Below are 23,078 nucleotides of genomic sequence, written 5' to 3'. Positions count from 1 at the left end.
GGAGACCCCTTTTCCTTATTATGATAATAATAACAACTCTTCCAGGAGTGGATTCCCCTTCCTTCCAAGGCGGACGATTCTTCTCACTTCCTGTTGTCTTGCCCTTGTTCTTAACTATGAGTCATTTGTAAACGGTTTCTTTTAAGTCGGGGACTGCTTGTATTCCAACTCAGCGCTTATGGGAAGCTCACGTGCAGGATGCAAGAAGCATATTAGATTTCCATCATCTTCCTACCAAGATTCCTCACTTCCTGTTGTCTCACTCCTTGAACTACGAGACGTTTGTAAGTCGGCTGTGTGCAACTCGGGGACTGCCTGATGTGCAGTCTGGCCTGAAACCCGATCCATGCCTTTTCCCTTCCTTGTCCTTTCCATTTAGCCGGAGGACTTTTGTGCCGTAGCGCCGTGAGCGGAAAACACAATCCTCCAGCCGTCCCCTGTGCTGGGTTTTTAACGACGTTTCCTTCCAGACGGTTTTGATTTGGATCCTTTCCCCTTCCGCCTCCCCTTTAAAAGGCGGAAGGCGCAGCAACGTCTCCGTCCCGCTGAGCCTGTCTCAACCTGGGCCCCTCGGGGTGCGCAGGCCTCGCCATTGCACCGGCGCATGCCCTGACCAGGACAATGGGGCCTGCGCTCCGGAGAGCTTGGGCAGCATTGATAGGAAATGTGTGGCATGAACGGGTTTCTTCTTGCCCCCTTTTTAGGGAGGTTGTGCGACAAAGCATCCTTGTGTAAACGCACGAGAGTCCACATTGCCACCTCGTGCCAATAATCTGTTAATAAATAGCTCCCCAAGTACGTCGGCAGCATTGCGCGTTGAAAGAGCTGCTAGTCTATCATGTGAAATGTAGTCGGATTAAGGGTCCCTCCGAGCTCTTGCTGTCTCGTGCGCTTGTGATCTATGGATTATAGGACTGGCTCATACATAAAATATTTTTTTCCCTTTTGTCAAACCCGCGAAGAAAAAGAAAGAGAGAAATTTAAGCCTGCCGTAAACCACACCTCAGAGCACATCAGCCCTGCAGAAGCCAGAGAGGCAAGGCCCTGATCCTGATTAGTTCTCTTGCACTTAAAATAATTGCCATTATAAAAAAGGAAATGGGGAAAAAGTGGACCATCATTTTGAGGGTGGAAGCAAGCTTCAACTTGGAACTCCCACAAATTCGAGAAGCGTACACTTTTCCCCTTGAAGCGATGGTGCAAACGCTGCATTTCAGTCGTGAAGAGGCAGCAAACACTCTTGGGTAGCAAAGTTAAGGATGGAGATGATGATTATGATGATGATGATACTAATTTTTTGACTTTCCCATCAGCCAAAAGCAGGCCCACACTTCCCGTTGAAATGCTGGTAAGTTTATGTTGGTTCAAATTGTCCTTCCTTTCAAATATTGTATTGTTCTGTATTTTTTCCCCACTACAGATAATAATAATAATGATAATAATAATAATAATAATAATAATAATTTTTTGACTTTCCCATCAGCCAAAAGCAGGCCCACACTTCCCGTTGAAATACTGGTAAGTTTATGTTGGTTCAAATCGTTCTTCCTTTCAAATATTGTATTGTTCTGTAATTTTTTCCCACTACAGATGATAATAATAATAATAATAATAATTTTTTGACTTTCCCATAAGCCAAAAGCAGGCCCACACTTCCCATTGAAATACTGGTAAGTTTATGTTGGTTCAAATTGTCCTTCCTTTCAAATATTGTATTGTTCTGTATTTTTTCCCCACTACAGATAATAATAATGATGATAATAATAATGATAATGATACTAATTTTTTGACTTTCCCATCAGCCAAAAGCAGGTCCACACTTCCCATTGAAATACTGGTAAGCTTATGTTGGTTCAAATTGTCCTTCCTTTCAAATATTGTATTGTTCTGTATTTTTTCCCACTACAGATAATAATGATAATAATAATAATAATAATAATAATAATAATAATAATTTTTTGACTTTCCCATCAGCCAAAAGCAGGCCCACATTTCCTGTTGAAATGCTGGTAAGTTTATGTTGGTTCAAATTGTCCTTCCTTTCAAATATTGTATTGTTCTGTATTTTTTCCCCACTACAGATAATAATAATAATAATAATAATAATAATAATAATAATACTTTATTTATACCCCGCTACCATCTCCCAAGGGACTTAGTGCGGCTTACATGAGGCTGAGTCCACAATACATCAGTACATGCAATAACAACCACAATACAAAGCAAAATACAAATACTAAAACAAAGCAATTAAAAATAAAACTCATACATAAATAGCATAAACATTGAACAATAGCACAAAACACATTTAAAATCTATGGCTGGGCCAAATGTAATTAAAGTTAAAAAAAATAATGCTGGGCATGAACAAGATAGAGGAGGTAGGACGTTGGTGGAAACGTACAAGGAATCCTAAATCAGAATAAAGTGCTTTTAGAGGACATAATGCTAAGGGTTCACATTATTCTGGGAAGGCACACTGGAAGAACCACGTTTTCAAGCTCCTCCTAAAGACTGCCAGAGTTGGGGCACGCCTGATGTCCTTAGGGAGTGAGTTCCAGAGTCGAGGGGCCACCACCGAGAAGATAAGATCTGTGCACTGTGCAGAGGAATCCGTTCATGTTTCTTTCTACAGGCAGCTTGAGTTACACACACACACACAGAGTTGCACTTAAGAACAAACCTACACAACTGGGTTGCTGTGAGTTTTTTGGGCTGTATGGCCATATTCCAGAAGCATTCTCCCCATACAACCTGGAAAACTCACAGCAACCCATTGATTCCAGCCTTCAACAACACATTAAACCTATAAAACCTATCCTGTGAGTAACTTGGGGACTGCCATGATAATTATATCAAAATACAGTCATATTTTTTCTTGCGTCAGGAACAACTTGAGAAACTGCAAGTCGCTTCTGGTGTGAGAGAATTGGCCATCTCGTGTGAGAGAGTTGGCTGGAGTTGCATTTATTTGCATTCAAATTCAACTTAAGAGCAAACTCACTGGTTCATAACGTGGGGACTGCCTGGACTGACCCAACACAATGAGGGGAGAAGCCCAGTGCAAAAGCTTAGCAAGTGAACAAGAGTGTGTTAACTACACAGACATGTTGAGCAGAAACAAAAACTCTCCTCCGTCCCTCCCTCTGAATGCATTTCTCTAATGAGATGCATTCAAAGGAGGAAGCAGCCATCGAGACCAGCGGTAGCTTTCAGTTATTCCAGCCGGCCCCACAAACCAACCTCCACCACGGAGCAGGATGCCTTCCCTTTCCCCTCGGCGCTTGGCGATAATTGCAAAATTCCCACGGCATCCTACAAGCAACAGCACCCCCCACTCCACCCCCCATTTTTTTAATACCATTAGGTTACAAATGTTGATATGACCAAAAAAGAAATATATATATGTGTCACGATGCCAAATCAATGCAAAAACCTTGCAAAAGACGATGCCAAAGATGAGGATTTCTGCAAACCCTCACGAGCCGCCTGCAGCATTTCCAAGACAACGCCGGTGGGTGTGTTTGTGCAAAAATAAAATGTATGAATCTGCTTCCTCAAAAATAAAAACAGACCCTTACATTATGGAACGACTGCCGGCAGTGAAAACGCCCTTCTTATCAAGCTTGGAAACTGGACACATTTGAAACCATTCTGCTTTCTAATTAGTTTGCTTTTCTTCTATGTGTATGTATGTGTGCATATATATATATATATATATATACACACACACACACACACACACACACACACACACACACTAGCTGTACCCGTCACGCGTTGCTGTGACCAATCTTCCCTCTTTCTCTCCTTCTTTCCTTCCTTCCTTCCTTCCTTCCTTCCTTCCTTCCTTCCTTCCCGTCTTTCCTTCTCTTCTTCTTTCTCTACTCTTTCCTTCCTTCCCCCTTTTTCTTTCTCTTCTGCTGTCTCTCTTTTCTTCCTTCCCTCTTTCCTTCCCTCCCTCTTTCTCTACATCTCCCCCCCCCCCTTCCTTCGGTCCCTCTTTCCTTCCTTCCCGTCTTTCCTTCTCTTCTTCCTTCTTTCTCTATCTCTTTCCTTCCTTCCCCCTTTTTCTTTCTCTTCTGCTGTCTCTCTTTTCTTCCTTCTCTCTTTCCTTCTCTCCCTCTTTCTCTACATCTCCCCCCCCCCTTCCTTCGGTCCCTCTTTCCTTCCTTCCTTCCCGTCTTTCCTTCTCTCCTTCCTTCTTTCTCTATCTCTTTCCTCCCTTTCCCCTTTTTCTTTCTCTTCTGCTGTCTCTCTTTTCTTCCTTCTCTCTTTCCTTCTCTCCCTCTTTCTCTACATCTCCCCCCCCCCTTCCTTCGGTCCCTCTTTCCTTCCTTCCTTCCCGTCTTTCCTTCTCTCCTTCCTTCTTTCTCTATCTCTTTCCTTCCTTCTCCCTTTTTCTTTCCCTCCCTCTTTCTTCCTTTTCTACCTCTTTCCTTCCTTCCTTCCTTCTCTCTTTGCTTCCATGCTTCTTTCTCCCTTTCCTTCTTTCTTTCCCTCTTTCTTTCTTTTCTTCCCCCCCCCCTTCCCTCCCTCTCTCTTCCCTTTTTTCTGTATTGTCATTTAGCTTTTCGTCATTTAGCTTTTGGGAGCCTTTTAAGTGTCTTTCAGTGTTTTTAATGAGTGAAGGACATACATTGGGTTGTTAGGTGTCTTGTGTCCAAATTTGGTGTCAATTCCTCCAGTGGTTTTTGAGTTCTGTTAATCCCACAAACGAACATTACATTTTTATTTATATATATATATATATATATATATATATATATGAGAAAAGAAGAGCAATAATATGTTGAACAACCCTGAAATGAATTTTGTCGTGTAAAAAATTAATTACACATTCCAAACCTGGTCACTGTAGTCCTCCGGGAATTGCCTCCGCACCTCAGGATCTGTAAATAATTGACAGATAATATTAATTGGCTTTGGATTAGTGAGCAAGCAGAGAATCGCACATTAATATTTGATCAGAAGATGATAGCAGCCCTGGCAGGGGATCCAAGGAGGGCAGCTGAGGCTGAGGCTCCTCAAGGCTCTCCTCTCGCCCTCTCCCCCAGAAAGACAAAAAGGGGAATTAAAGGCACCCGTGGCACTCCCCGCTCTCGCCTCTTATCCGAGGCAAAAGCCAAAGAACCGGGTGCCAATGGGCGGTGACACGCGTGGCAAGGGAACCCTTTCCATCTTGTGATCCAGCTCTTCCTTTTTTTTAATCAGGCATCTCATTGAAAATGGAATTTATAGAAGGGAAAACAACCCAGCAAGAATAGCATTCAGTTCGGAGTGAGTGCGGTTCGAATGCAAAAACTGAACCAGGTGCCAATTGTCGGTGACACACAATGCAAGGGAACCCTTTCCATCTTGTGATACAGCTCTTTCTTTTTTTTTAGTCAATGAGAGAAGGATGAAAATGGAGTTTATAGAAGGGAAAACAACCTGGCAAGAATAGTATTCAGTCCGGAGTGAGTGCGGTTCAAATGCAAAAGCGGAACCAGGTGCCAATTGTTGGTGACACACAATGCAAGGGAACCCTTTCCATCTTGCGATCCAACTCTTCCTTTTTTTAATCAGACATCTCATTGAAAATGGAGTTTATAGAAGGGAAAACAACCTGGCAAGAATAGTATTCAGTCCGGAGTGAGTGCGGTTCAAATGCAAAAGCGGAACCAGGTGCCAATTGTCGGTGACACACAATGCAAGGGAACCCTTTCCATCTTGTGATACAGCTCTTTCTTTTTTTTTAGTCAATGAGAGAAGGATGAAAATGGAGTTTATAGAAGGGAAAACAACCTGGCAAGAATAGTATTCAGTCCGGAGTGAGTGCGGTTCAAATGCAAAAGCGGAACCAGGTGCCAATTGTTGGTGACACACAATGCAAGGGAACCCTTTCCATCTTGTGATCCAACTCTTCCTTTTTTAAATCAGGCACCTCATTGAGTGAAGGACGAAAATGGAATTTCTACAAGGGAAAACAACCTGGCGAGAATAGCATTCATTCCGGAGTGAGTGCGGTTCGAATGCAAAAACCAAACCAGGTGCCAATTGTTGGTGACACACAATGCAAGACAACCCTTTCCCTCTTGTGATCCAACTCTTCCTTTTTTTAATCAGACATCTCATTGAAAATGGAGTTTATAGAAGGGAAAACAACCCAGCAAGAATAGCATTCATTCCGGAGTGAGTGCGGTACGAATGCAAAAGCCGAACCAGGTTGCAATTGTCGGTGATACACAATGCAAGAGAATAGTTTCTCTCTTGTGATCCAACTCGTTTTCTAATCAGGCACCTCATTGAGTGAAGGATGAAAATGTAGTTTATAGAAGGGAAAATGATTAGGAGTGACTACAGTTCACGCTCAAATACATACATTGGACATTGCTCCACAATGTTGACAAAACCAGGGAGGAGGAGGATACACCTCGAGTAACGAAGTCCTGATTCAACTGGAGATTGCTCCATAATACTGACAAAACCAGGGAGGAGGAGGATACACCTCAAGTAACGAAGACCTGATTCAACTGGAGATTGATCCATAACACTGACAAAACCAGGGAGGAGGAGGATATACCTCGAGTAACGAAGTCTTAATTCAACTGGAGATTGTTAAATAACACTGACAAAACCAGGGAGAAGGAGGATGCACCTCGAGTAACGAAGTCCTGATATTCAACTGGAGATTGCTCCACAACACTGACAAAACCAGGAAGAAGGAGGATACACCTTGGGTAATGAAGTCCTAATTCAACTGGAGATTGCTAAATAACACTAACTAAACCAAGGAGGAGAGGATACACCTCGAATAATGAAGTCCTGATTCAACTGAAGATTGCTAAATAACACTGACAAAACCAGGGAGGAGGAGGATACACCTCGAGTAACGAAGTCCTGATTCAACTGATCCTGAACTACCGGTACTTTAAGACTGGGAAACCCTCACGCTAAGTCTTCCTTGATGCCAACGTTCACCACCTTCTTTCATTTTCAGTTCTCAGCGGGACTCAAATACATGCATCGGGCAGGAGATTGCTCCACAACACTGACAAAACTAGGGAGAAGAAGGATACACCTCGAGTAAGGAAGTCCTGATTCAACTGGAGATTGCTCCACAACACTGACAAATCCTGGGAGAAGAAGGATACACTTCGAGTAAGGAAGTCCTGATTCAACCTTAGATTGCTCCATGACACTGACAAAACCAGGGAGGAGGAGGATACACCTCGAGTAACGAAGTCCTGATTCAACTGATCCTGAACTACCGGTACTTTAAGACTGGGAAACCCTTACACTAAGTCTTCCTTGACGCCAATGTTCATCACCTTCTTTCATTTTCAGCTCTCAACAGGACTCAAATACATGCATGGGGCAGGAGATTGCTCCACAACACTGACAAAACTACGGGGGAGAAGGATACACCTTGAGTAACGAAGTCCTGATTCAACTGGAGATTGCTCCATGACACTGACAAAACCAGGGGGGAGGAGGATACACCTCGACTAATCAAGTCCTGATTGAATGGATCCTAAACTACTCGTACTTTAAGACTAGGAAACCCTGATGCTAAGTCTTCCTTGACGCCAATGCTCACCACCTCCAAACACCGGCTTCTTTCATTTTCAGTTCTCAACAGGACTCAAATTAGTCTCCCCACACCTTAAAAGTGTGGGGAGACTAAATTAACTGATTTATGAGGCCATAAAGAAGACTCCAGCAAAGCATTCCAGCGGGGAAGCATGCGGGGAATGCGGAAGTGCTTCATCAGCATCGCAGATGGACGATGAAAGCGACAGCTCCCCTGGCGGCCAGAAAAAGTTAAATAGCATCTGTGTATGTCTGTATATGTTTGTATGTTAAAATTGGCATTGAATGTTTGCCATATATGTGTACACTGTAACCCGCCCTGAGTCCCCTGCGGGGTGAGGAGAAGGGTGGAATATAAAATCTGTAAATAATAATAATAATAATAATAATAATAATAGACATTTAATCAGCTACCAAGCTTGCAAATTTTGTGTTTTGTCTCTTTGTTTGTTTTGTTCTGTTAGAAATGGCCCCTGACACGATAAATAAATATGTACTGTCTTCAATAAACAGTTTTTGTACTGCTTTTGGATTCCTGGTTGGTGCCAAGGGCAAGGTGAACTCTGGTTGGGGTGCACCACCATGTATCTCTTATAAGGAGTTGGTTTAACTTCTGGTTTGTGAATACAACTGAATTACCGTGTCGCGAAGTGATGCCTGTTTAATCTGAAAGCTTTGGAAAGCTCTGTTCTATATGGATCTCCATTTTTGCTCATTTTTCAGGGACTCGCCTCCAAATGTACAGTTGAAGGGCTATGATCAAACTCGTATCCACATGGAAAATTTAATAGCCACTTCCCTCGCTTAGGTCCATCCCCCCCCCTACAAAAAAGTGCACTTACTGTACGTTTTAAATACTTTGTAGGAAGCAAGTCTAGTTTAGTGGAAATTCTGCATCTGCTAACAATTGAACCTGCCAATTAACCAATTTATTAGCAAAACAAACTTTGCCTGTAAGGGATGTCGCGCGGAGCCATATTTTCCCTGAAAAAAAAATAAAAGTATATGATGTATACACCATAAAATTATTCTTTGCCCCACAAGCCTTAACTCCAGCCGAGGAGAGCCGTAATTGAGCAGTAAAGGCTGTTTACAAATCCCTGCTCCTTCCATAATGATCAAAACTTGTGGAAACAATTTTCCCCCCACTAAAAAATGGAAAGCATCTGGCTGAGGAACAATGCCTTTTGCACAGCCGAGGTCATCGAACGGAACCAGCGCGCTCACCGTCGGGCCCAAATATTGGTCTGACAACAGGCTCCTCGAATCAATGGCAAAATTCTTCCTTTTCTTACAAATCCAAGTCCTGTGGTTTTGAATCTATTATTGTCGTAATTAAAAATTACCCCCATAACACGGAACCCTGGCAATCTTGGAAATGCTCTTAGGAAAAGCAGATGGTCGCAACAGAGTTGTTTTGAGACGGTTTGTCATCAGAATTATTTCTGTCTGGGTTTTTTTCTCTCTCTCGTGTGCTTCTGTTGTGCTTAATGCAATTATACGTGCTTAGAACTCCTGCTTCTTATGTTGTTTTGCCCCTTGAGAACTCAAAATGAAAGGAGGTGGTGTTTGGAGGTGGTGAGCATTGGCGTCAAGGAAGACTTGGCATCAGGGTTTCCTAGTCTTCAAGGACAGGTAGTTTAGGATCCGTTCAATCAGGACTTGATTAGTCGAGGTGTATCCTCCTCCTCCCTGGTTTTGTCAGTGTTATGGAGCAATCTCCAGTTGAATCAGGACTTCCTTGCCCAAGGTGTATCCTTCTTCTCCCTGGTTTTGTCAGTGTTGTGGAGCAATCTCCTGGCCAATGCATGTATTTGAGTCCTGTTGAGAACTGAAAATGAAAGAAGCCGGTGTTTGGAGGTGGTGAGCATTGGCGTCAAGGAAGACTTAGCATCAGGGTTTCCTAGTCTTAAAGTACGAGTAGTTTAGGATCCATTCAATCAGGACTTGATTAGTCGAGGTGTATCCTCCTCCCCCCTGGTTTTGTCAGTGTCATGGAGCAATCTCCAGTTGAATCAGGACTTTGGTCAGAGTGATCTTAATGCAGCTGATACTCAATCCCTTTGGCCAGTATCTGGCCACTTGGAGTGCCTCTGATGTCGCCGCAAGAAGGTCATCCATGGTGCATGTACATATAAAAACAGCACATATAAAAAGGGGAAAATCACCAAAAGGAGTAAGAAAGGCAAAATCCAACAGGTAATTGGAAAAGGTAGTCAATATTTATTTATTTATTATTTACAGCATTTTTACCCCGCTCTTCTCAACTCAGAGCAGCTAACAAAGGCAGCAATTCGATGCCACAAATCAATAACACAGTATAAAACCATAAATACATACAGAGTTAAAACAATAGCAATTAATTATAACCAAATTATCATAACAGTAATTAAAACTTGTAAATATGAAAAAAAAACCCAACCAAGCTGGTGAGGAGTAAAACAATTCAAAGGCAATAATCCAAATTGCACAGGAAAACAACAATCGTAACATGAGCATAATCCAAGGAAACAAGACTCAAAATACGAACATGAATCCAGAAAAAAACAAGAATCAAAACATCAGCATGAATCCAAAACAGAGGCTACAAGAACGTCTTAAAACATGAACCAAAACTCCCAGAAATTTAGATGAAAAAACTGGAAACAGTACTTGATATCCTTACTATCACACAGTGTTGCCTGATCTGAATTCTCAATGCAACGCTCTCTAATTTAAGGGCCGCAAAACATGAAGGAATTTCTTTGACCTTGACTTGCTGGCTTGTGAAACTTTCACAGATATATAAACCTCACCTGCCTAGTTTCCAACAGGCCCCTCAAACTCTGAGGATGCCTGCCATTGATGTGGGCCAAATGTCAGGAGAGAATGCTTCTGGAATATGGCCAGACAGCCCAGAAAACTCACAACAACCCAGTGATTTGGGCCATGAAAGCCTTCAACAATACATTATGCTAATTTGGTAGACCTTACTACTACGCTGTGTTGCCTGATCTGAATTCTCAATGAGATGCTGTCTATTTATTTATTTATTTATTTACTTACTTACTTACTTATTTGTATACCGCCTTTCTCAGCCAATCAGCAATTCGATTTCCTATATTCGCTTCTCTGTATTTGAAAACGCTTGCTCAAATAGCCACATTTTAACTTGCCTCTGAAACATCAAGAGGGAGGGAACAGATCTGATCTCCATAGGCAGGGCGTTCCATAGCTGAGGGGTCACCACTGAGAAGGCCCTGTCTCTCGTCCCTGCCAAACATACTTGTGACGAAGGTGAGACTGAGAGCAGGGCCTCCCCAGGTGATCTTAAAGTCCTCAGTGGTTCGTAAGGGGAGATACATTCGGACAGGTAAGTTGTGCCAGAACCTCTAATTTAAGGGCCGCAAAACATGAAGGAATTTCTTTGACCTTGACTTTCTGGCTTGTGAAACTTTCACAGATATATAAACCTCACTTGCCTAGTTTCCAACAGACCCCTCAACCTCTGAGGATGTCTGCCATAGATGTGGGCCAAATGTCAGGAGAGAATGCTTCTGGAATATGGCCAGACAGCCCAGAAAACTCACAGCAACCCAGTGATTTGGGCCATGAAAGCCTTCGACTACCTCTTTATCTCCCTTTTTTATTTACTTATGATTACAAATACAAATACCTATCAATAGCAAGCTCGGGTGGCTTTCTAAAGTGGTGCTTAACCAATGAAGAATGATGGCAACAACAAAGCCCAGAAGGCTAGATAAACTCCACAATCCAAAAAAGGGGTTTCAGATCTGTTTCAGAATAAAACAGAGTAAAACGAGTCCCTAGAAGCTAACCTTCACATCACAGACACGAACAACTACAAAAAAAAAACAGAGTTGAAAGAACAGCATTAGAAAAATATGACATTTAGAAATGCTTTTAGCAAAACCATAAAGAGATCATTCCAGAATGCAGGGCTTTGCACCAATAAAACGTTTACAAATGAGTTAAGAAGGCGGCCTATGTTTCCAACGCAATTTATGCCTGCCATTAAACCCTTTGTTTGCGTATGCTGTAAAAGGTGAATTAGCTCCTTGATTCAGATAAGCTCACTGGCCCACGGGGATTCGGAAATGACGCGTCCCTTCGGTTTTACGGCACTGGGGGGGGGGTCGGGAGGAGAGAAAGGGGGCCCTTTGCCTTGCGCAAATATGCCGGGCATGCAGTTGGCCACGGACAGAACGAATGGACAGCTTTCTGTACACGAGCAATTAACGGAAAATAAATGACACAAATCGAATGTTCAAGGTAACGGTCATTTCCCGAAACAATTCTTTTTTCTTGCTTGCATATGTCACAATCCTATGCACATTTGTTCAGCCAGTCACTCTACATTTAATTGTACACAACTGCCTAGATGGCATTCATATCTGTTAAGAGTTGTGCACAAATCCCATTTTCCTTTGTTACATTTGTTCTTTCGGTCCTTTTGTTACCTTCGGGAGTGCGTAATGAGAAGCCCCATCCCAGTACAAAAATCAGCTCGACACAAAAGCATGCGGGAGCCAATCCAGGCTCCTCGTCTGCTTTTTGTGAGCAGCCGTATTGCCTTGGAAAGTGCGTGTGGCATGCAGACCACAAAACGTACGCACCTGCCTGCAGCCTAGCATCTCCTCTGGAGTAAACTAGCCTCCTTGCCTTGGAAAGTGAATGTGGCATGAAGGCACAGAAAAGCTTGTGCATCTGCCTGCAGATGAGGACCTCCTCTAGAGCAAGAAACAGGTAAGACGACTCCTTAAAGCATGTGCCTGCCTTCAGCCAAGTGCCTCCTCTAGAGCAAGAAACAGGTAAGACGCTTCCTTAAAGTGTGTGCCTGCCTGCAGCCAAGTGCCTCCTCTAGAGCAAGAAACAGGTAAGACGCTTCCTTAAAGTGTGTGCCTGCCTGCAGCCAAGTGCCTCCTCTAGAGCAAGAAACAGGTAAGACGACTCCTTAAAGCGTGTGCCTGCCTGCCAAGAGCAAGAAACAGCTAAGATGCTTCCTTAAAGTATGTGCCTGGCTGCAGCTGAGTGCCTCCTCTAGAGCAAGAATCAGGTAAGACGACTCCTTAAAGCGTGTGCCTGCCTGCAGCCGAGCACCTCCTCTAGAGAAGAAACAGGTAAGACGCTTCCTTAAAGTGTGTGCCTCCCTGCAGTCACGTGCCTCCTCTAGAGCAAGAAACAGGAAGCCTCCTTAAAGCATGTGCCTGCCTGCATCCAAGAGCCTCCTCTAGAGCAAGAAACAGATCAGACGACTTCTTAAAGTGTGTGCCTGCCTGCAGCTGAGCGCCTCCTCTAGAGCAAGAAACAGGTAAGACGCCTCCTTAAAGTGCGTGCCTGCCTGCAGTAGAGCGCCTCCTCTAGAGCAAGAAACAGGTAAGATGCCTCCTTAAAGTGTGTGCCTCCCTGCAGTCACGTGCCTCCTCTAGAGCAAGAAACAGGAAGCCTCCTTAAAGCATGTGCCTGCTTGTAGCTGAGCGCCTCCTCTAGAGTAGAAACAGGTAAGCAGCCTCCTCAAAGCATGTGCCTGCCTGCAGGTGAACACTGCTCCTCTTGAGGAGAGCTTAAATGCCTAAATGATGGAAAGGGGAGCCTGGGAAACTCCCCTCCCCCATAATGGGCTGATAGAAAACCGATCTTTCAGCACCCCAGAGCGAAAACAGATACCCACCCTCCCAATTTTGGGAGGCTACCAAAATGTGGATCAGGAGCCTCACCGAAAGCCAGGACCCAAAATGGGTCAAGGTTTACCCTGAAAGCACAACTCTAACATCTGTTGTTTTCCCTCTTGTTTTCAAAAGTTGATCTACACATGTTTTAAAATGTGCTATAGTCGAAGATACATCTGAAACCCTCCCAAAAGCCGCTCTGTGAATGGGATGTCACCTCCAAATGCCTCCCCACAGTGACCCTAGACTCAAACTGAAGGAAGGAATACGACAAAAGGGTATACTCGTATAATTAATGTTCATGGAATCTGAACTCACGAGACTCCGCTTGATGCTCGCGGATGACCCTATTTACCACGCAGTATGATCCAGCAAAGTTTGGTTTGTAAAGTGAACTTAATGCGTTTGTGAATGCCGAAGACGATTAATGCCCAGCGGCAGGGGAATTGCCGGCACAAAGCCCTGAAAGCCGGCCGAGAAAAGAAAGAAAGAAAAATCCCATTCTGCAATTTCATGCCATCGCAGGCACTACCTGCCCTTCCCTGCGAACCTCGCGGCTAATCCCATGCTGGAACCTGATTTAATTTTCCAGCTGACAGGGTGGGAATCTGCTCCGTGTTATGGCTGCTCTTTTCTTCGACCGCTTCAATGTCCCTTGAATGCCACAAATGCAGGAAATGAAAAGGAGTCCGGCCTCTTTGGGCTCGCTCATTATGCGCCCGGCCACCGATTCAGAAAGCATCGTTAAAGCACTGCGGCCTGCGCGGGGAAGCCAGCCAAGTTCGGCTCATCGCTTAGGGACACACTACAGTCCTTCGGCACCCATACCCAACTTGGCCAACTTTGAATACTATCTGGGTTTGGAGGTAATTGACGTTGGTTTCTGGGATTTGTAATTCACTCGCATCCAGAGAGCAACCCAGCTGACAATGGATCTGGACCAAAACTGGCAAGGAGACCCAATATGGTCAACTTTGAATACTGGTGGAGTTGGGCAGGGTTGACTCAGGAACTAGGGAATTGTAGTTCACCCACAATCAAACACTATGAACACAACTTATGATGGATCTGGACCAAACTTGGCACCCTGACCTAACATGGCCAACTTGGAATACTGGTGGGGTTTAGAAGGGATCGACCCACAGTTTTGGAAGTTGTAGTTCACCCTCAATCAAAGAACACTGTGAACCCAACTGATGATGGATCTGGACCAAACCTGGCACACTGACCCAACATGGCCAACTTGGAATACTGGTGGGGTTTAGAAGGGATTGACCCACAATTTTGGAATTTGCAGTTCTCCCTGAATGTGTAGTTCTCCATCAATTTGTAGTTCTCCCTCAATTTGGAATTTGTTGTCTTCCCTCAACCAAAGAGCACTGTGAACCGATGATGGATCTGGACCAAACTTGGCACACTGACCCAACATGGCCAACTTGGAATACCAGTGGGGTTTAGAAGGGATTGACCCACAATTTTGGAATTTGCAGTTCTCCCTGAATGTGTAGTTCTCCATCAATTTGTAGTTCTCCCTCAATTTGGAATTTGTAGTCTTCCCTCAACCAAAGAGCACTGTGAATCGATGATGGATCTGGACCAAACTTGGCACACTGACCCAACATGGCCAACTTGGAATACCAGTGGGGTTTAGAAGGGATTGACCCACAATTTTGGAATTTGCAGTTCTCCCTGAATGTGTAGTTCTCCATCAATTTGTAGTTCTCCCTCAATTTGGAATTTGTAGTCTTCCCTCAACCAAAGAGCACTGTGAATCGATGATGGATCTGGACCAAACTTGGCACACTGACCCAACATGGCCAACTTGGAATACCAGTGGGGTTTAGAAGAGATCGACCCACAATTTTCAAAGTTGTAGTTCACCCTCAATCAAAGAATACTGTAAACCCAACTGACAACTGATTTGGACCAAACTTGGCACACTGACCCAACATGGCCAACTTGGAATACTGGTGGGCTTTAGAAGACATTGACCCACAATTTTGGAAGTTGTAGTTCTCCCTCAATTTGTAGTTCTCCATCAATTTGTATTTCTCCCTCAATCAAAGAACACTGTAAACCTGACTGGTGATGCATCTGAGTCAAAATTGGCACATATACCCAACATGCCCAACTATGAATACAAGGAATACCATGCCAACCAAGTAAGCTGTAGTACTGTCAACTAAACATATTTAGGAAAATTAACCTCCATCTGAAATGCTCTGGGAGTTATAGAACCGATAAACATCTGGATTTTTATAACACACATATATTTCATAGTGTTATTCCCACCCACTTTGAGCCTTCAGGATACAACTGGCTATATTGAAAAGGGTACATTCTCAGCGTGCAAGAGGATATTTTCCAGGCCATTCAGGTTTCTTCCACACCTTCGTGGATATATAATATGATATAATATAATACAATACAATACAATATAATATACTATAAATACACACACCTATTCTCCATCCCTTCTTGTTTGAAAGCACAGAGCTCAGCACAAAATTCCAAAATATGCGGCACATTCTACGACCTAATGAAACAAAACAAAACTCTGATTCCCTTCCAATCATTTTGGAAATAACTGCAATCTGGACGGCGGTTCGATCGAGAGAAGGACGAGAAGGAAGGAAGCCTGCGAGAGGGCAAGACGAAGTGAAAGCAAACCCTTCCAGAGCTGAACTTAATGGGCAATTACTAGGTTTTCCTAGATTCCACAAGGCATGGCATGAGGCAGAACTGTGAGACCGAGCGCTAAGACGGCACACTTTGCAACCCGACGCTCGAGCATATTTTAAAGCATCATCATGTGCTGCTTTAAAGGGAATGTGGACCCTGTTATCATAGAGATGGAAGAGACCTAGTGGGTCATCCAGTCCCACTCCATTTTGCCCAGAAGCAGGAAAATTGCATTCAAAGCACCCCTAACAGATGGCCATCCAGCCTCCAAAGAAGGAGCCTCCACCACACTCGGAGGCAGAGAATTCCACTGTTGAACAGCTCTAATGGAGGGCATTGCTGCAAACACACGACCCTCAAAGAGCAGGACGAGGAGGAAAAGCACGACCCACCTTTCGAGGAGAGATTCCTCCTCCGCAGCAACTCGAGAGAGAAACCCGACCTGCCTCCAGCGAGTTATGCATCAAGAGTCGACACTGACCTATTGTCTTCGCTCCCCCGGAGCTGCTCGGAAAGTAGTCCAGTCCCCAATTAAGGAAATCCACAAGTGCTAAATGCATCAGCTGTTGTAGAATAATCTATTGTTGTGAAAGCAAAGCTGAGAGGGCTGGGTTTACTTTTGCAATGTCTCCCCCCCCCCCCCCCCACCTTCCTTTACAACATGGCATAGGTGCCAAAAAGGAACTTGGAAACTGCTTCCCTTTATCCACCAATATAACTAACTTGTAAACATACATCCAGAGCACATTCCACTAGAGCAGGCATGGGCTAACTTGGGCCCTCCCTCTGGGTGTTTTGGACTTCAACTCCCATAATCCCTCACAGCCTCGGGCCCCTTCCTTTCCCTCCTCAGCCGCTTAAGCAGAAATTTACTTTACTGAAATTAAATGCAACTGTATGAGACTTTCTGGATTACGTTTCTCTTGTATGTATTCAGGCCAGATGTGATTGCTGTTTCTCAAGCATAGGTTAACTATAAATCCCAGCCATTACAAATGACAAAAGAAAAGCTTGGATCCAAACAGAACAAGGTCCATTCTAGCCAAGTGCAATTCGTTAACTGCAAACTTGCTTCCTTTTAAAAGGTTGCATTAAAACAGTGTTTCCCAACCTGGGGTTCGGGACCCCTTGTAGGGGTCACGAGGGGGTGTCAGAGGGGTCACCAAAGACCATAACAAAACACATTTTTTTCTATTGGTTATGGGGGTTCTGTGTGGGAAGTTTGGCACAATTCCCATTGGTGGGGTTCAGAAAGCTCTTTGACTATAGGTGAACTATAAATCCCAGTAACTACAAATGACAAAATAATCCCCCCCCCCCCCAACCCCACCAGTATTCAAATTTGGGCATATCCCAGCAACTCCAACTCCCAAATGTCAAGGTTTATTTTCCCCAAACTCCACCAGTGTTCACATTTAGGCATAGTGAGCATTTGTGCCAAGTTTGGTCCAGATACATCATGGTTTGAGTCCACAGGGCTCTCTGGATGTAGGTGAACTACAACTCCCAAACTCAAGGTCAATGCCCACCAAAACCTTCCAGTGTTTTCTGTTAGTCGTGGGAGTTCTGTGTGCCAAATTTGGTTCAGTTCCATTGTGGGTGGAGTTCAGAATGCTCTTTGATTATAGCTGAACTATAAATCCCAGCAACTACAACTCCCAAATGCAAGGTTTATTTTCCCCAAACTCCACCAGTGTTCACATCTAGGCATAGTGAGCATTTGTGCCAAGTTTGGTCCAGATCCATCATGGTTTGAGTCCACAGGGCTCTCTGGATGTAGGTGAACTACAACTCCCAAACTCAAGGTCAATGCCCAGCAAAACCTTCCAGTGTTTTCTGTTAGTCGTGGGAGTTCTGTGTGCCAAATTTGGTTCAGTTCCATTGTGGGTGGAGTTCAGAATGCTCTTTGATTATAGGTGGACTATAAATCCCAGCAACTACAACTTCCAAATGTCAAGGTCTATTTTCCCCAAACTTCACCAGTGTTCATACTTGGGCATATTGAGTATCTATGCCAAGTTTTGGTCCAGTTCATCATTGTTTGAGTCCACAGGGCTCTCTGGATGTAGGTGAACTACAACTCCCAAACTCAAGGAGTTCAGAATGCTCTTTGATTATAGGTGAACTATAAATCCCAGCAACCACAACTTCCAAATGTCAAGGTCTATTTTCCTCAAACTCCACAAGTATCCATATTTGAATATATTGAGTATTCGTGCCGGGTTTGGTCCAGATCCATCATGGTTTGAGTCCACAGTGCTCTCTGGATGTAGATGTACTACAACTCCCAAACTCAAGGACAATGCCCACCAAAACCTTCCAGTGTTTTCTGTTCGTCGTGGGAGTTCTGTGTGCCACATTTGGTTCAGTTCCATCGTTGGTGAAGTTCAGAATGCTTTTTGATTATAGGTGAACTATAAATCCCAGCAACCACAACTCCCAAATGTCAAGGTCTATTTTCCCCAAACTCCATCAGTATTCATATTTGGGCATATTGAGTATCCGTGCCAAGTTTTGGTCCAGATCCATCATTGTTTGAGTCCACAGTGCTCTCTGGATATAGGTGAACTACAACTCCCAAACTCAAGGAGTTCAGAATGCTCTTTGATTATAGGTGAACTATAAATCCCAGCAACTACAACTCCCAAATGTCAGGGTCTATTTTCCCCAAACTCCACCAGTGTTCACATTTGGGCATATTGAGTATCCGTGCCAAGTTCTGGTCCAGTTCATCATTGTTTGAGTCCACAGTGTTCTCTGGATATAGGTGAACTACAACTCCCAAACTCACGGTCAACGCCCACCAAAACCTTCCAATATTTTGTGTTCGTTGTGGGAGTTCTGTGTGCCACATTTTGTTCAGTTCCATTGTTGGTGGAGTTCAGAATGCTCTTTGATTATAGGTGAACTATAAATCCCAGCAACTACAACTCCCAAATGACACAATCAATCCCCACCAGTATTCAAATTTGGGCATATCGGGTATTTGTGCCAAATGTGGTCCAGTGAATGAAAATACATCCTGCAGATCAGATATTTACATTACGATTCATAACAGGAGCAAAATTATAGTTATGGAAGTAGCAACGAAAATAATGTTATGGTTGGGGGTCACCACAACATAAGGAACTGTATTAAGGGGTTGTGGCATTAGGAAGGTAGAGAAACACTGCTATAAAATGTTGGGGTCACAACTCAAAGCCTATAAAATGTTGGGGTCACAACTCAAAGTCTTCCGTGTTTTGCCTACGGACTGAGAGCAAACTTTTGCAAAACCTCACAAACTGTAAGGAAATCCATTGTACGTTCAGAAAGCAGGAGGCACATCCACAGCACGGCAAAGAGAAAATGCAACCCAGGCTGAAATCCTTAGTGCAGAAAACAAATAGCAAAACAGCCTCAAACACACTCAAGTATTTGGAATCCAAAAAGGGAAAGAGACACAGAATAAACGCCAGAAAGTCAGAGGCAGGGCCAAAGCTGGGATTGTAATTGTTTTAAAAGCTCCGACCGTTCCCTTTACACTTAATCCTTGATCCCAGAACACCTTTTAAAATGTCACTCCACATAAATCTTGCATTTGCAACCATACTTTCGTGAAGCCAAAGAAGGTATTACAGAACGCTTGTAACCTGCCAAACAAGCCAATGCAGGGCGTGGATGCTCAAGGTATGGAAAATGTGTTGCGCCCCAGGCCTGGAAACACCGATGACCACCACACCGCACACGAGTCCGGAATATAAGCAAAGAGTTCATTGTAGAAACACATAAAAAGTATAGGAAAAATCAGGAATGAAGAGAGAAGATGTATAGTCCAAAAAGGTTTAGCAATAGGTATTTTATTTTATTTATCGTGTCATGAGAAACCATACCATTGTGTTACAATTCTAACAGAGCAAAACAAACACACAGATTAAAAAGAAAAAGGGGGAAAAAACACACAGATTTTGCAAACTTGATAGTTGGTTAAATGTCCTTTGACCAGTCTCTGTCCCCTTGGAGTGCCTCTGGTGTTGCCGCAAGAAGGTCCTCCATGGTGTATGTGGCAGGGCTCAGGGTGCATTGCAGCAGGTGGTCAGTGGTTGGCTCTTCTCCACACTCGCATGTCGTGGATTCCACTTTGCGGCCCAATTTCCACTTTGTGGCCCCATTTCTTAAGATTGGCTCTGCATCTCGTGATGCCAGAGCGCAGTCTGTTCAGCACCTTCCAAGTCACCCAGTCTTCTGTGTGTCCAGAGGGGAGTCTCTCATTGGATATCAGCCATTGATTGAGGTTCTGGGTTTGAGCCTGCCACTTTTGGACTCTCACTTGCTGAGGTGTTCCAACGAGTGTCTCTGTAGATCTTAGGAAGCTATTTCTAGATTTAAGTCGTTGACGTGCTGGCTGATACCCAAACAGGGGATGAGCTGGAGATGTCTCTGCCTTGGTCCTTTCACTGTTGGCTGCTACTTCCCGGCGGATGTCAGGTGGTGCAATACCGGCTAAGCAGTGTAATTTCTCCAGAGGTGTAGGGCGCAGGCACCCTGTGATAATGCGGCATGTCTCATTAAGAGCCACGTCCACTGTTTTAGTGTGGTGAGATGTGTTCCACGCTGGGCATGCATACTCAGCAGCAGAGTAGCATAGCGCAAGGGCAGATGTCTTCATTGTGTCTGGTTGTGATCCCCAGGTTGTGCCAGTCAGCTTTCGTATGATATTGTTTCTAGCGCCCACTTTTTGCTTGATGTTCAGGCAGTGCTTCTTGTAGGTCAGAGCACGGTCCAGGGTGACTTCCAGGTATTTGGGTGTGTTGCAATGCTCCAGTGGGATTACTTCCCATGTAATCCTCAGAGCTCGGGATGCTTGTCTGTTCTTAATAGGTGATAATCCAACAGGAATCCAAAGGTAACACAGTCCAGGAGTAGCTCAAAGTCACAAGAACAGCTTAAGTCCACAAGCAAAAGGTATAAAACTTGAACAGGAACCCCAAAACAGTGACATAGAAACTTTTAGAATACTTGAAACAAGAACAAGAGAACTCAGGCCTAGCTTCCTGCTTGAACGCTACACTGCCTGAACTAACCCTTAGGTCAGTGTTTCTCAACCTTCCTAATGCCGCGACCCCTTAATACAGTTCCTCATGTTGTGGTGACCCCCACACCACTGTTATGAATCATCATGTAAATATCTGATAGGCAGGATATATTTTCATTCTCTGGACCTTGGGAGTTGTGGTTGCTGGGATTTATAGTTCACCTACAATCAAAGAACATTCTGAACTCCACCAGAGATGGAATTGACCCAAACTTGGCACACAGAATGCCCATGACCAGCAAAAAATAATGAAAGGGTTAGGTGAGCATTGGCCTTGAGCTTGGGAGTTGTAGTTCACCTATCTCCAGAAAGCACTGTGGACTCAAACAATGATAGATCTGGACTAAACTCGACACAAATATTCAATATGCCCAAATGTGAACACTGGTAGAGTTTGGAGAAAATAGACCTTGCCATTTGTGAGTTGTAATTGTTGGGATTTATAGTTCATCCACAATGAAATAGCATTCTGAACCCCACCAATAGAATTGGACCAAACTTTCCACACAGAACCCCCATGATCAACAGAAAATACTATGTTTTCTGATGGTGTTTGGCAACCCCTCTGACACCCCCTCGCGACCCCCACAGGGTTCCCGACCCCCAGGTTGAGAAACACTGCCTTAGGTAAACAACTTTTTAATAGACACCCATGAAATCATTCAATTTCCCATGAATCTTTTTCACAACTTTCCCACGTAATCACTCTGATCTACGATGCCTATTTTAATAATAATAATAATAATAATAATAATAATAATAATTTATATATACCCCGCTATCATCTCCCCAAGGGACACGGTGTGGCTTACATGAGGCCGAGCCCACAATACAACAATACAAGCAATAACAAATACAGTACAAAGCAATTAAAATAAATCTCATATACAAAAAGTATAAACATTAAACAGAATACAGTGCACATATTAAAATCTATGGCTGGGCCAAATGTAATTAAAGTTTAAAAAATAATGCTAGGCATGAACAAGATACAGGAGGTGGGGCGTTGATAGAGACATACAAGCAGTCCTGCTCTGACTTGTAAATGAAGACCTTTATTGATCTCCATAGCTCCAGGAGTTTTTTCTTTCTTTCTTGGGAGTCTTCTGTATCACTTAGCTCTTCACCCGACTCCTTATCTAATCTTGCAGTTTCTGGCTCCTCTGACTGACCCTGAATGTTTTGCTTGATACTGGTATTTGAAGGCCTGCCAATCCATATCTTCCCAGAAGCAGAGGCTTTCTTGAAATACATGCTTGGATCCTTCTGCAAGCACGAGGACCGATGTGTGTGGTAATAACCACCTTGCCTTGACTGGAGAAAGATGTGCTATAAATTAAACACATTAATAGATAATGGTGCGATCCTGGATTTCCGACTGGCATTTTCAGATCAGCTTTGGCCTCCAAACTCAATTTGGATTTGGTGACTGGTAGAAGCAACGACGAGAGATTTGCTGACGGCTCCAGCAAGACATTCAGAATTTGCTAACAATGACTCGCATTTGCCATCTGCTTGCGAGGAGATGCTGGATGGAAATCCACCACAAATGGAACGTATTCCTGGCTGTTGCTTGACTAACGTCTTTTAGGGACAAGATTTTCCTCTCAAAATGAGAGCTGCTCTTTTTGATATGAGGGAGATTTCCTCCTTGAGGCAGCTGCTGTGTACATGCGTGGCTCCTTTTGCAATCATCTCCTCCGGTGTGACAGATGTACCCAGGCCAAAAGTGGTAGGTCATATTGCTTTTGAATCTCCCATCCAGGTAATTCTAGGAATGGGGTACAATTCCGTTAGCAGCGAAGGACAATTCTGCGATTCTCAGTAGTAAGGAAGGCACACTTCACAATTGCGAGATTGTGAAGTGTGCCCTCAAGGTGTAGATGTATGGCAACACTAAGGTGACTCTTTCATGAGGTTCTCTTGATAAGGTTTGCTCTGAGGGTTTTAGAACTGGATTTTCATTCGAAAAGATGTGACAACTGGGTCCTTTCCGTTATGGACATCCAAACAAGCCGGATTGGCCTAAAGGAACCGACCACACCAAATCCGTGCTCAAGCCTATTAAGTATTATTAT

At 43.8% G+C, this 23,078-nt stretch overlaps 1 protein-coding gene across 4 annotated transcripts in view; it reads right to left on the bottom strand.

Annotated features, from left to right (window-relative positions):
* The window catches only part of DENND1A (DENN domain containing 1A), a 364,486-nt gene that overhangs the window by 277,123 nt on the left and 64,285 nt on the right, over positions 1-23,078 (bottom strand). For all 4 annotated transcript variants that reach the window (XM_060757606.2, XM_067471741.1, XM_067471740.1 and 1 more), the window contains exon 3: positions 4,849-4,892. In XM_060757606.2, coding sequence (XP_060613589.2) covers positions 4,849-4,892 — 44 coding nt within the window. The remainder of the gene's footprint in view (positions 1-4,848; positions 4,893-23,078) is intronic.

The sequence above is a fragment of the Anolis sagrei genome, chromosome 11 (assembly GCF_037176765.1).
Source record: "Anolis sagrei isolate rAnoSag1 chromosome 11, rAnoSag1.mat, whole genome shotgun sequence".
NCBI lineage: Eukaryota > Metazoa > Chordata > Lepidosauria > Squamata > Dactyloidae > Anolis > Anolis sagrei.
This window is presented reverse-complemented; position numbering and strand designations above follow the sequence as displayed.